At 39.9% G+C, this 15,343-nt stretch overlaps 1 protein-coding gene across 3 annotated transcripts in view; it reads left to right on the top strand.

Moving 5' to 3' along the window:
- Positions 1-15,343, top strand: part of LOC109840186 (ras-related protein RABB1c-like) — a 15,705-nt gene extending 362 nt beyond the window's left edge. The window contains exons 2-7 of one of the 3 annotated variants that reach the window (XM_020408728.1): positions 906-1,045; positions 13,266-13,348; positions 13,436-13,640; positions 13,737-13,805; positions 14,368-14,425; positions 15,156-15,343. In XM_020408728.1, the coding sequence (XP_020264317.1) occupies positions 906-1,045; positions 13,266-13,348; positions 13,436-13,640; positions 13,737-13,805; positions 14,368-14,425; positions 15,156-15,190 (590 nt within the window). In that variant the 3' untranslated portion in view covers positions 15,191-15,343. Of the gene's footprint in view, positions 1-905; positions 1,046-13,265; positions 13,349-13,435; positions 13,641-13,736; positions 13,806-14,367; positions 14,853-15,155 lie in introns of those variants that run through there. The other 2 variants (XM_020408731.1, XM_020408729.1) reach the window with 2 other exon arrangements.

Here is a 15,343-nt window from a genome sequence, read left to right as displayed (position 1 = left end):
TGATACACACGGATCACGTGTCTGAGTCCAGCTCCAGATCTTAGGACTAGCGAAATAGGTCTGGCTCATCTTAACCCGGCGCACCATCAACCCAACCTGGCCCGACAAGCGTGACCCGACCCCAAATTTTAATTATTAGTTTTTAGTTAATATTTTTTTTCTTTTTTTCTCTTGTATTTGTAATTTAAATTTAAGCTAAAGGAAAATTATTAACATTCTGTGACATAGGTCTTCCTTCGAAATCTGAATCATGCATATCTTTGTATTTGTGATGTTTTTCTATGTGATGTTCATCTTTGTACAATTTGTGTGTATATATCATTATAAATAAATAGTAAAATAGAAAAAAATAATTTAAATATAATCTAATAGATACTAATGCAAAGTTAATATAGTTTAGTAATTAAAAATAAAAAATTTAAAAAAAAAGTTTAAAAAACCTATGGGCCGATCCGTGGGCTGCGGATCGAACCCGACCCGGCCCGCCCCAGGCGGGTCGTGGATTGGGCCAGTTCTAATCCCAGAGAAATAGGCCGCGGCCACTCTAATTCGGGTGGCGGGTTGGACCCGGTCCAGCCTTGAACCCGACGGGCCGGGTCACGAGTCTAAACCGGCCCGGCCCACGCCCACGCGTATTTGGCGGGTTTAGGCATTTGAGTATTTGTAATTTTTCAGTTTTGTTGTGATTTGGGGTGGGTTTTAGATTTGGATATGCCTTTATAGTGGAAATAATTTATAGTATTTCATGGGTTTTTTTGTTATAGCATAGTCTGTTTTGAAATTTGATTGAACTAGTTGATGAATTTATTCATAGGGGTTTTTATATTTGTGATAATGTAGTTGATTCGCATCAATAGAAAACCTTGCGGCATTATTATTTTGACAATTTTTTTGTTATTATACAGGAGTTGGGAAGTCATGCCTACTTCTGCAATTCACTGACAAGAGGTTTCAGCCTGTGCATGATTTGACTATTGGTGTTGAATTTGGGGCTAGAATGATTACAATTGATAACAAACCCATCAAGTTGCAGATTTGGGATACGGTTAGTTTTTCGTGATGTTAATTAATTTCAAACTATTAAATAAGATTTGCTTATACTAGATGCATTATAGTTTTGTTTCTTGATTTTCTTCATAGCTTGTATATTTTCTGAAGTGTGTGCTCTCTTCGAAACAATAGAAAGAACAATTTTATGGTTCGTTAGAACCAGGATAATTGTTGTGTTTTATCATTGATGTTTCAGAGCATGAAAAGCATAATTAGATGAGTGGAGCGTCCGTGGTAAGGCCGTCTATGTGGTTTAAAGCCAACTCCTTGGGTAAGTAACATATGGATTATGTTGTGGGCAGCGGAAATTTCGGCAGCACCTCCGGTGCGCAACGTGCACAACAAGAGATTAGATCACAATGGAATTCTCGTTTCTCAAAGGAAACAAGAACCAAAAAGCCAGATATCTCATCAAAGTGAGATATCAGCTCTTCCTCTCGTCAGCTCTAGGACTGCGCGTCGAGGGAACCTATAAGCTATTACAAATCACGGCAAGAACACAAAATTTTACGTGGTTCGGCAAACTGCCTACGTCCACGGGGCAAGGAGGGGGAGATCTACTAATAGAGAGAGAGAGAGATACAACTAGGTTTACAATCTCACAATCTAAACCCTCACAAACAAACTCTCAAATCCCTCTTACAAATATTCTCTCAAAGATACATAAAGAAAACTTAAAACATCAGCTTCGATTTTTCTTCTGCAACTTTGTCCGCTGCCACAAAAAAGGAGCCGACTTTTCTTTATGTAATCTCCTCCTCCACTTCGATTTTTTCTCACGAAACCCTAGGCTATTTATAGCCTATGCGGAAGCGATTTTCGGGTGGGCCTGCGGTTTCCTTTCCTTTTTTTCCTTCAGCTCATGCGATCCCATGCAATCCCGCTTCATTCACGTGCATGGGCCCCACATTCACAATTCTCCACCTCGGTGAAGTTTCTTCCAAAACTGAGCCGACACCAACCAAACCAAATGCCTCACTTGTTGCGTCCAGTACGAAGTGAAACGATTCACAACAACGGACTCAATCCACAACAAGTCGAGAACCCAAATAAGAATGTGACCACTCTCCAAACGTTGGTATCTACTCATCAAATCGGTCTCACCCCCATCAAAATCCAACTAATCCCAAAACGGCTACATCTGAAAGACTGCCTACGTATCATCTTGCCCAAGGAATCAAGTCGCTCGTAGTTCATCTAATGGCCTCGAAAGGCCTTAACACCGAAGAATGTTCAAAAGTTCCAAACAATGACCAAACTTGACACCTGAAACAACTTTGGTCAACATATCTGCAGGGTTGTCCTTCGTGTGGATCTTCTCCAACATGGCGTCTCCTTCATCCAAAACGTCACGAACAAAATGGAATCTGACATCGATATGCTTCGTGCGTGCATGATAAACCTGGTTCTTCGCCAAATAGATAGCTGACATGCTATCACAATATACCCGAAGGGTCTCCTGTGAGATCCCCAAGTTCTCCAATAATCCCTGTAACCACAAAGCCTCCTTTACAGCTTCAGTCAACGCCATATACTCTGCCTCCGTAGTGGAGAGAGCCATTGTAGACTGAAGTGTGCATCTCCAACATACTGGTGCTCCTGCTAGTGTAAACACATATCCGCTAGTAGACCGGCGCTTGTCCAGATCCCCCGCATAATCAGAATCCATGTAACCAATACAATCATGCCCATTCTTCTCATTCTTCTGAAATACCAAACCAACATCAACGGTACCTTTGATATACCGTAGAATCCACTTCACGGCCTCCAAATGACCCTTCCCGGGGTCGTGCATGTATCTGGATACCATGCTCACGGCCTGTGACAAATCTGGCCTTGTACACACCATCGCATACATCAAGCTACCCACAGCATTGGCATATGGAACTTTGGACATGTATTCACGGTCCTCAACTGAAACATGTGACATCTTAGCTGATAGCTTAAAGTGGGGAGCTAATGGAGTACTCACCGCCTTGGCATTACCATCATAACTGAATTTCTTCAGCATCTTCTGCAAGTAACTCCTCTGTGTCAACTTTAACCTCCCCTTCACCCTGTCTCTCTCAATCTCCATACCCAATATCTTCTTTGCTTCTCCAAGATCCTTCATCTCAAATTCGGATGACAGTTCCTTTTTCAACTTCCTAATAGCTGAAGTATTCCTGGAAGCTATGAGCATATCGTCAACATATAATAGCAAATAGATATACTCACCATTCTGTAGCTTGTGCATGTAAACACACGGGTCATATGGGCTCCTCGTGTACCCTCGGCCAATCATAAAGCCGTCGAATCTCTTGTACCATTGTCGCGGTGATTGCTTCAATCCGTAAAGAGACTTCTTCAGCTTGCATACCAATTCTTCCTTTCCTGCAGCTTTGAACCCCATAGGTTGTGTCATGTAGATCTCCTCTTCTAAATCTCCATGTAGAAAGGCTGTTTTCACATCCATCTGGACCAAATCCAAATCCAGCTGTGCCACCAATGCCAATAAAATACGAATCGACGAATGCTTTACAACAGGTGAGAATACCTCGTTGTAATCAACGCCCTCTAGCTGTGCATATCCCTTGGCAACCAATCTGGCTTTGAATCTAATTTCCCCAATAGAAGACCCCTCTTTCTTTGCATATACCCACTTGCATCAACCAATCTGGCTTTGTACCGAATGTCCCCAATAGAAGATCCTTCTTTCTTTGCATATACTCACTTGCATCCAATAGCCTTCTTACCCTTCGGTAGCTTTTCAAGTTCCCAAGTGTCGTTCTTATGAAGAGACTGCATCTCTTCCTCCATGGCTTCCCTCCACCTATTCGAATCAGAGCTTGACTCTGCTTCCTTGAATGTAGAAGGAACCAAATCATCAACGACTTCTGCTGATAAAGCATATGCAACCATGACATCGTTATATCTAGTTGGCCGACGAATGTTTCTTCTTGGTCTATTAGCTGCAATGGACTTCTGAACATGACCTTGTTCCTGAGTCCCAACATCCACTGTATCCTCTAAATGCCCGGTTGTCATCTCATCTCCTCCCAGTGTCACCTCTGTAGGAGCCTCAATGGATACAATGCTATCTGGAGTTGGTGGAGTCACATCATCCTCCACCTGCTGCGATATCTACCGAACCAGACCAATGCTCCAACGGAGTCTTCCCCTGTATCGCAGTGCACGGCGAACCAAATCATCAACGACTTCTGCTGATAAAGCATATGCAACCATGACATCGTTATATCTAGTTGGCCGACGAATGTTTCTTCTTTGTCTATTAGCTACAATGGACTCCTGAACATGACCTTGTTCCTGAGTCCCAACATCCACTGTATCCTCTAAATGCCCGGTTGTCATCTCATCTCCTCCCAGTGTCACCTCTGTAGGAGCCTCAATGGATACAATGCTATCTGGAGTTGGTGGAGTCACATCATCCTCCACCTGCTGCGATATCCCAACTGTCTGGTCTTCCTCCACCTGCTGAGGAACTTGAGGCTTCATCATGTACGCCTCGTCAAATATGACATCCCTGCTAATAACTATCTTCTTGTCTCGTGGATCCCATAACTTGAAGCCTTTAACTCCATCTTTAAATCCCACAAAGACTGCTTTCCTCGCCCTCGGATTCAATTTACCATCACTGACATGGTAATAAGCTGGACACCCAAATATCCGAAGCGACTCATAGTCACTAGCTACCGAACCAGACCAACGCTCCAACGGAGTCTTCCCCTGTATCGCAGTGCACGGCAACCTATTCACGAGATGGCTAGCATAAACCAATGCTTCGGCCCAAAAAGATCTTGACAATCCACTCTGTGTCATCATACATCACACCTTCTCCAGCAAGGTACGGTTCAACCTTTCAGCCACCCCGTTCTGTTGCGGTGTCTCACGTACTGTGAAATGTCGCCTAATACCGTGATCCCGGCAAAACTACAGAAATGGATCACTCTTATACTCTTCACCGTTATCTGAACGTAGAGTCTTCACCTTTCTACTTGTCTGCAGTTCCACTTTCTTTTTCCACTCCACAAAAATATCCAGGACCTGATGTTTATGCTTCATCGGGTATACCCAATTTTTCCTGGAATAGTCATCAATGAAAGTGATAAAATAGTTGGCCCCACCAAGTAATGTGTGCTTGGAAGGGCCCCAAACATCTATGTGAATATAGTCCAATATACCTTGGGTATTGTGAATAGCGGTGCCGAATTTCACTCTTGTCTTCTTCCCAAGTATGCAATGTTCACACAGCTCCATCTTGCAGGTCTTCGCCCCCTTCAATAGCCCCTGCTTCGCCAATACCTGCAGAGACTTATCACCAGTGTGTCCCAATCTCATGTGCCATAAACTGGTAGTATCTTCCTCTGTGGTAATCGAAGCTGCCAGAGCCCCTGTTACTGTCTTGCCCTTCAAGTAGTAAAGGTTATTTTCCCTGACACCTCGCATCACCACCATGGACCCCTTTGTGACCTTCAGAGTAGCATTCTCCAAGATCACCTTATAGCCAGCTGTCTCCAAAGTTCCAAGCGAAATGATATTCTTCGTCAACTGAGGAACGAATCTCACTTCCTTACTCAAGAGCACGACATCCCCTCTTTCCAACTCCTCAAAGCTGGAGAACCAATCCCTCCTAGGGAAAATATGGTATGTAGCATCAGAATCCATCATCCACTCCGTAGAGTCAGCGTAACAAACTGACGGTAGTGCAGAGCAGGAATAGCCTGAAGAATCTGTATCTGAATTGTCGTCACTAGCCTTGACCATATTCACTTCTGAAGCTTGTACAGCTTTTCCTTTATTCTTCCCAGCTTTATCTTTCAACTTTGGGCAGTCGTTCTTCCAATGTCCTTCTTCTTTGCAAAAGCGACATTGATTCCTACCAATATTTCTATGACCACCTCTTGACTTCGATCTTGAGCGATCACCTGAACGACGGTTTGGACCACGGCCTCGAACTGCTAATGCATCTCCTGATGCCTTCTTGGAGGATTCGTCATCACTCTTCCTCAACTCATAATTCACCAAAGCTGAGGTCACCTCCTTGTAGCTAACCGTAGTTCTTCCATTTATCATAGTGAGAACAAACATTCCAAAATCATCTTCCGGCAACGAACACAATAGTAGCATCGCCTTGTCTTCATCCTCAACCATGATATCTACATTGGTCATGTCTGAAATTAGCTTCGTGAAGTTATTAACATGCTCCCGAATGGAAACTCCCCTCTTCATCTTGAATTGGTAAAACCTCTTCTTCAAGTGAAGCCGATTCTCAATGCTTTTCGTCAGATACTTCTCATTGAGTGTTTCCCACATTCTCTTCGCCGACGTCTCGTTCATTACGTCATAAATAAGATCCGGCGTCAAGCATGACCGAATAACTCCACAAGCCCTACTATTCATTTTCTTCCAAACCTTGTCCTCCATATCAGCGGGTTTCTCTTGTAACTCAAGAGTCTCCTCCAAATTTTGTGCATCCCAATGGAATTCTCGTTTCTCAAAGGAAACAAGAATCAAAAAGCCAGATATCTCATCAAAGTGAGATATCAGCTCTTCCTCTCGTCAGCTCTAGGACTGCGCGTCGAGGGAACCTACAAGCTATTACAAATCACGGCAAGAACACAAAATTTTACGTGGTTCGGCAAACTGCCTACGTCCACGGGGCAAGGAGGGGGAGATCTACTAATAGAGGGAGAGATACAACTAGGTTTACAATCTCACAATCTAAACCCTCACAAACAAACTCTCAAATCCCTCTTACAAATATTCTCTCAAAGATACATAAAGAAAACTTAAAACATCAGCTTCGATTTTTCTTCTGCAACTTTGTCCGCTGCCACGAAAAAGGAGCCGACTTTTCTTTATGTAATTTCCTCCTCCGCTTCGATTTTTTCTCACGAAACCCTAGGCTATTTATAGCCTATGCGGAAGCGATTTTCGGGTGGGCCTGCGGTTTCCTTTTCTTTTTTTTTTCTTCAGCTCATGCGATCCCATGCAATCCCGCTTCATTCACGTGCATGGGCCCCACATTCACAGATTATAGGGTCATCTAGGAATTTTTCTTCGAATACATACATATATGCATATGTGTGTATTTAGTATAAGTATATACACCCATTATTAATATTGCATGTCATAATTTAAACAGAGGGCTTGCAGATCATGGTATCATGACATGGACATCTGAGCCTGCAGGTTATGGTTTTGATTCAGCATTTAAGGATCGAAATGTTCTATATAGTGTTTAGTAATGTACAGGGCTGACGTAAACAAAGGATGTAAGGGCGTTACCTAACTAAAAGAACGTAAGTGGCTATCTGAAAATGGTTATGTTCGCATAACGTTTCTAAAGTTATTAAAGATATATCCATCTATAATTTGTCGGAATATAACCGAGTACATAGCTGGCTAAGCCGTTAAGGGTTCCTCTTCCATCTCCCCTCTAGCTCTATGATGGATGTGGTGACCTTTTGACTTCTCTGAAGGTTTGTCACTGTTTCTCTAATCTAGACTCCGTGACATGATAAGCCTGTTTTTAATAGGTTTCTAGGTTGATCTATCCATATCCTAAATGTGTCAAAGAACACTGTGAAATTGCTGATTTTGTGCAATAAGCTTCCTTCATTTTTCGATTTTATCGTGCTCCCCGTGTAATGCGCATGACTTATTTCTGTTGATGTCTTCTTGAAGAACTGTGAGATTGGTTTACTTCAAACTTCATCGGCATGATACGGCAATTTTCTGGTACATGCTTCTCTCAACATGCCCATCTGCAACCATCACTGCTGACAGGGACCCATGTTTTCTTGTATCCGACCAGAAGACAGAATGAATTGGTTTTAGAACTAGTAAGTTATATTTTACAATCCATGTACTACAAGGAATTATTGTAGCCGGGCCAAGAACAAGATAAGAAGCCTAACCAAAAGATTTCTTTTGACGGTGGCAATGCTTTTGTCTGAATAGAAAATAAATTGACCTGGATTTTATCGTCTTCCTTTTTTTGGCATAGGTCGTAGCTCAGTCTTGAACTTGGAACCTTCCGTAACCCAATCACACGTAACCACAGAGCCAGGCCTCAGTTCTGGGCACTTGATTGCTTCAATCTCAATGCCAATAAGTTGGATTGTTAATCTTCATTCAAAGACAGTATTAGGTACTAGTGCGAGTAATTTCCTGCAAAACTGATAAGGTGCAATCAAAATGTTGACTTGTTTCACCAAGAGGTGCTTGCTTCATCAGAAGTCTTTTACTACGGGCGAAGTAGAATTCATCTCCTGCTAGAGGCACTCAGATGTCCAACTTCTCAAAAACATATATAGGAACTCTCCCTCGCTGGCCCGTTCTACTCCTTTTCATCAGCTTTTTCATCCTTTTGGTCTCTGTGTACTGAAATTTATGTTAACAGATGATGATTTGATATTTTGTGGAAGCAGATTAAGAAGCAGAGTCTCTTCAGAAAGAGAATCGAGTTCAAGAAAGAATTGAGGTTGAAACTGACCTACTGCCACATGGGAGGAGGAAGACGTTGGAGTTTGGTCCATATATTATGCCGGTAGTTCATCACTATGATGAAGCCATTGTGTTAGGACCATGTATTTATCCTTTTCCAGTCCCTATGACCATGCATGCTGCATATTGAATCCTGTAGTTTACTTTATTTCTTGGGGCGAATCTCTAACAATTCTTATTTTGCAACAAAAGTTATGTTTATTAGATCAACTTTAGTGTATGATTAGATCACTTTGTATAAACAAGGTCCCTTATTTGTTTAGAGAGAAGTCAATGCAACTGATGATTGGTATATGAATATAGTTTAGTTGCCAATTCGCCATCACGATCACCTGCTTTCTGGAAGGGAGGGGAGCTGTAATTGTGACAACAGTACAAAACTGACACTTGTCTCTCCTTACTTCATGGTAATAATATAAACATGACAATGGAAAAGGAAATAGTAGTGAGCCTAGTGACAATATTTGCACTCTTTTGATTTTATGCTAAATTATATCTGTGGTAAGGTAACAGAAGCCGCGAAGCATGTGCACAAATACAACACGACAACATAGTAAGTAAATTCTTAAAGAAAAAAGGGTCAGGATATGAGGACATGGCAACATGATTGTGTGTGTGCGCGCGCGCGCCCGCATAGAATACACAACAAAACTCAGTCTATATTTAATACACAGAAAAAACCCATAGAAGTAAAAGAGAAAAACCAATTAAAATCTTAAATCTTTTAATCAAGTAAATAAGTCAAAAAAAAATCCAATCTAATATTTATCAAATTGAAGTCTATGAAGCTCCTTACATGTTCGTCAAGGTGTTCAGGTTTTCCTTACATGTACAGTATGCTTTTGTAGGTTGATCTTCTTTGTGTACTTAAGCCATGCCAAGGATTTATATCACTGGTACAAATGGTGGCATTCCAGACGGAATATTCCGTCTGGAATAGTTAAAAAACCGTCTGCAATAGCTATTCCAGACGGAATTCCGTCTGGAATAGCCGTCTAGTTAGTTTCCGTCTGGAAAAGTTTAATCCAGACGGAAAATCCGTCTAGGATACATCCTAGACGGATTTTCCTCGACGGAAAAAAAATCCGTCTAGAATACATCCTAGACGGATTATTCTAGACGGAATTTCCGTCTAGAATAATACATTCTAGACGGAAAAAATTTCCGTCTAGAATGACTATTCTAGACGGAATTTCCGTCTAGAATAAATATTCTAGACGGAATTAATTTTTTTATTTTTTTCCATTAAAATGGCATCCTAGACGGAATTTGAGCATTCTAGACGGAATTTTCGTCTAGAATGCTTTGCTACAGTAGGTTTTTTTTTTTTTTTTTTGCAGAATCTACTTTGGGTTTATGTACACAATATTGAATAACAAAAAATTATATTCATATCCAACACAATCTAATTATATTCCAATATCAAATCTCATTATATTCAAATAATACATTCAACAAAATAGTAGAGAGATACATAAATTGTTTACAAACTTTTACATAAATTATTTACAATGGCTATGACACTACGGAAGCTTCTTCAACTCCTTCCCTATACATTTACTCAAACCCTCTTCTTCACCTTCTTCCTCATCATCCTGAGTGTAGACTTTGGGGTATTTAAGGGCAAATAAATTGCTTGGAACTGACAAAAGAATGAGAAGCTAACTGTTAGTAAAAAATTTTCAAATGTAAAAAAGATTAAGAGTAAGATTGAATTTGTGTCCAATGTAAATAAACTAAGGAAAGGAATACCTGCAATGACTTAGATAAAATAAGCATTTGGAAAAGCAAATAGCAATGATGGGTGAAGTTGTTAGGTCTAAGAGGTAGTGCAAGATGCCTGAACATAGCAGTAGATTCTTAAACATGAAAAGTGTCCAGGATAAGGTTGAGTAACTAATTCTAAATATCACTGAGAACTACATATTATGGAGCAATTATCATTACATCAACAATATACTAGTGTAACATACTCAAAATACAACAGAATAAATTGGAATATTTTGCTTACCCAACACTCCCCAAGATATTTCCAGAGCAGCAAACTCAGTAGGCCTTCAAGAAAAACTAAAAAGAAGAAAGAAGTAAGCAGGCCGCTAAGCATCACAACACAGAATTTTCCTGCACACAATGGGACTTAAGTAATAAAATTCACAACAATATGCATACAGATATGCAAATATTGCAAACTAAGAGCTATAAAGAGTTGGAGTAGCCTCTGACAGTTGTCCATAACAATATGCTTATTACAGACATGTAAATATCACAAACATTTTCCAAGTAGCAAGTAAGCATTTTCCAAGTAGCAATTTAATCAGCAGACACAAGAAACATCATCAAGGTCATGGCATCATTCTAATGATAAAAAAAAGCACTTAACCCTTCTACAAGACTAATAACTCAGTGATTACTCACTTAAATGATTTAATCTTCATCTTCATTCAAACCCCCTCGGAAATCAACCAACGGATGCATCATTAGACAGTACTATAACAATTATGTTATCAAGATTCAAGACTTCATCTTTCCTTTTTGTTCATTCAACAAAGAAAATGGCACAAAGTAACAAAAGAAAAATCGAATTTGACCTTAAACCCTACAACAACAAAATTTGCAGGAATCTAAAGAAAGAAATTTCTAATCTTAAAAAAACGTGATAAAGCATTGACCTGTGAAATCCCAGTCTTTTAAGAACTGGGAGAGTGAAGACGCACATGCATATATCCACACATACACATGCATCCATCCATGCGCACACATACAAATACAAACTATTCATAAGGTCAAAGTGAGATGAACATGTAACCACCCTATCACAAGCAATAATACCACCAGGCTAATCAATTTGTATCAGTCATGGAAAGTTACTTCTCCTTCAGCATGTCTTTCATTCATTCACAACTTGCTAGAGTCGTGATTCAACCTGACTTACATTTCTTAAAATTTTGGTCAAAGTATATCTCTTTTTATTAAATTACACTAATTTCCAATCAAACTGCTCACATGCGGTCAAAGCATATACTTAATAATACAAGTTCATTCTAAATTAGCAAAATTAAACATAGATTAGAAGAGTAAAAGTAACCGGATGACGGGGATCACAAAACTAGGGTTTGAGAAAATTAGGGTTTGAGAAACTGTCAATATCTAATCGGGGATCAAAAAACTTCAAATCAATTGCTGAAATCAAGCTAGATCGAAAGCAAACCTCAAAGAGTTGGAGTTTTTCGACTGAAGCCCTTTTCCTGTTTGAGGGGGGAGGCGACGACGGGACGGCGAGGTCGGAGGAGAGGGACGGCGACGACGTGACGGCGAGGTCGAAGGAGAGGGACGGCAATTGTTAGCATTACATCTGCATTGATATTGTGAACAATATCAATGTCCATGCCCATTGTCCATGCTCTCTTGTCAATGTCCATGCTCACCCATGCTCTTTTGTCCCACTTCTTTGCCTGTAAATAGAAGGGAGGAAGAGAGGAGAAAGGGTGGGGGAAGAAAAGAAAGAGTGGGAGTTAAAGAGATTTTCAAGAGAGAAAATTCAGGTAGTCTGGAAGTCAAATAAAACCTATCTTATGAGATATTATCTGCATTGATTGGTTGGTATTTTACATGGGAGGCAGGTAGTCTGGAAGTCCTTGGAGCTGTCCAAACCTGTTTGAATAATATGAGATTGGTCAAATCTGTTTGAAGTATTATTAATTAGTTTTGATGGATTCAGGGTCTTGTTAAGCTGCTACGAGTAAGCTGGAATTTTTGATTAAATTGTGGCACAAAATATTTGATTGCATAACATGTATGTAGATTTGATGTTTAATCATAATGACATTTTATTTTTGTTGATATTTATTGTCAAATCTTTTGCAGAAAATGGTTATTTGTAGTTCAAAAAATGTTAATGAAAGTCCCTTACTTCCATGCAGGAATTGTCATTTGAATGAAAAGCAAAAGGGCTTGTTTGATGGAGACCCTTAGCAATCTGTAGCCACCTATTTTACTCAAATGGAAGGTTTTGATGCAGGTGGGTTATTTCCTTTATGTTAAGATTTTCCGTCTAGAATACTATTCTAGACGGAAATTTCCGTCTAGAATACCTGATTATTTAAAAAATAAAAATAAAAAAAAAGAAACCGTCTAGAATACTATTCTAGACGGATTTTTCCGTCTAGAATGTTTTATTCTAGACGGAATATTCTAGACGGAATATTTCCGTCTAGAATAAAACATTCTAGACGGAAAAATTTCCGTCTAGAATAGTCCGTCTAGAATATTTGATTTTCTACTAGTGTATAAATTGTAACTATATCGAGTTGAACCCAAATTCTGAAACCGAATAGGATAGCTAAATTTCTGTCTTGATTGGAAGCTTTATTTCCAATATCATTTATATTCTGGAAATATCTAATTTGCCTAACTGAACTTTTCTTTCTAACACTTGTACAAGGGATTTATTCTTACTGATTACAACTTCGGACATGTAGCAGTGTACTATGAAATTTTATGCTGAATTTTCTTTTTTATGCTGTAAAAAAAATAGCCTTCTTAATGAACTTTTTGCTATAAATGTTTGTAACACGTCACCACTTTCTTTGTCCTGTGATTCGGTATATACATGTAAATATTTCTCTGCTTCTATCATTGGTTTATCTCTGGCTATTATATGTTCGTAACTATTATATGCATCTGACTTGAAGTTTCTATCATTATAGGCAGGCCAAGAATCCTTCAGATCCATTACAAGATCCTATTACAGAGGAGCTGCAGGCGCACTATTAGTCTATGATATCACCAGGTATTTATTTTTTAGAAATGTTCCCATGTCGTGCACTTCCTCTTCTCTATAGTACTTATTTATACTTACTTTTGTGTCCAATGTCAGGAGGGAGACTTTTAATCATTTGGCAGGCTGGCTGGAGGATGCAAGGCAACATGCTAATGCTAACATGACAATCATGCTCGTCGGTAACAAGTCTGACCTGGCACATAGAAGAGCTGTCAGCATTGAGGAAGGGGAGCAGTTTGCAAAAGAGCATGGGTTGATATTTATGGAAGCATCAGCTAAAACTGCTCAAAATATTGAGGAGGTAACTTGTCCTGACTTTTCTTTGTTCAGATTTAAATGGGAAATTTTGTCAAATTCTGCTTATTTTTTCCCCTTTAAATTCCTGAATTACTTTCAGGCTTTCATTAACACCGCAGCAACAATTTATAAGAAGATTCAGGATGGAGTCTTTGATGTATCGAATGAGGTAATAACCATGATTTACATCATTCGATTGGAAACAAAAGCTGCTCTTGTAGTAATAAACAATATAGAGGTAGTTGAGTTGATGGAAAATTCCATTGATACCATATGGAGACTGAGATTTTTCGCTCCTCATATGTAGTGTACCCCCGATAACTAGTTTTATATATTTTTGAGGATCGGTTTAATTTCTTAAGAAGATATAATCCAGTATTTTTCTCAAAGCTATAGCATCGGATACTCCAAAACTTTTAACTTGAATACTTCTAACCTTTTGAACTGAGGCAATGATCACGCCTAGTGGGAACTTCTGCAAATTTGAGTGAGACTTTTCTGTCCTATATTTACAAATTTACAGTGCCTTGTTCTCCTTTATCTCTGTCTAGATAATGTACCTTATCTCATTCATCGTGGTAATTTTGACATAGTTATATTTCAAATATTCCTATTGTACACTTGAAATAAAAATGATATTTGATTTGTTCCTAAGTTTATGTGATGTGATTTTTCTACTCGTTACCATCTTTCTCTCAACTTATATATCTATTCTATTGGGTTTTCGTCAGTCATACGGAATCAAGGTCGGGTATGGTGGAGTCCAAGGCACAGCCGGAGGGAGAGATGTTTCTGTGAGTGGGGGCCACTTGTGCGTGTGAGGTGTTCTCGTGAACACTCAAAGACTCCCGTGAATGATGAGCCAGCGAAAAAGCCAGCAGACAAAAATCACTAAGCTCATGCGGAAACCCACAGGCCCACCCGATTTTCAACTGTATAAATATCAATGTGCAGTTCCCTAGGGTTTTTTGGAGCAAGGACGTGTGCAGAGAGCTGGGGCTGATTTTTGAGCGGCTGATTTGGTGCAGGACTTCTTTGCTAGCGGCTACGAAAGAAAGCAAAGTTTTTTTTTTAAAAGGCTTTGAAGCGGTGGCAGAGAGGGCACGGATTTTTCAGCGGCTGATTTATGATGTGCTTGGGTTTTGTATCTCCCCATTTGAGAGAGTATTTGTGTGAGGGATCTGAGAGTTTGTGAGAGGGTTTAGATTGTGAGATTGTAAACCCCAGTTGTATCTCTCCCTCTAATAGTAGATCTCCCCCCTCCTTGCCCCGTGGACGTAGGCAGTTTGCCGAACCACGTAAAATTTGTGTTCTTGTCGTGATTTGTAATAGCTTGTAGGATCCCTCGACGCGCAGTCCTAGAGCTGACGAGAGGAAGAGCAGATATCTCACTTTGATGAGATATCTGGCTTTCGGTTCTTGTTTCCTTTGAGAAACTAGAATTCCGTTGTGATCTAATCTCTTGTTGTGCACCTTGGCGCACCGGAGGTGCTGCCGAAATTTCCGCTGCGCACAACAGTTTCGTCGTCCCAAGCTGGTGGATGCTGCAGCTGATCTCTTGTTGCATAACATTTGATTGCTGATATTCATATGATTGCTAGTTCTGTATATTTTCTGTTAAATTCACTCGATATTGTGTTGAAATTGGTTGGTTTCTCTAACTATTGGGCCTGAGTTGTGAAGTAAGGCGGTTTGAATCTGATAAAT

Source organism: Asparagus officinalis, chromosome 5 (genome assembly GCF_001876935.1).
Source record: "Asparagus officinalis chromosome 5, Aspof.V1, whole genome shotgun sequence".
NCBI lineage: Eukaryota > Viridiplantae > Streptophyta > Magnoliopsida > Asparagales > Asparagaceae > Asparagus > Asparagus officinalis.
Note: the sequence above shows the minus strand (reverse complement) of the source record. Positions and strands in the feature narration are given on the sequence as shown.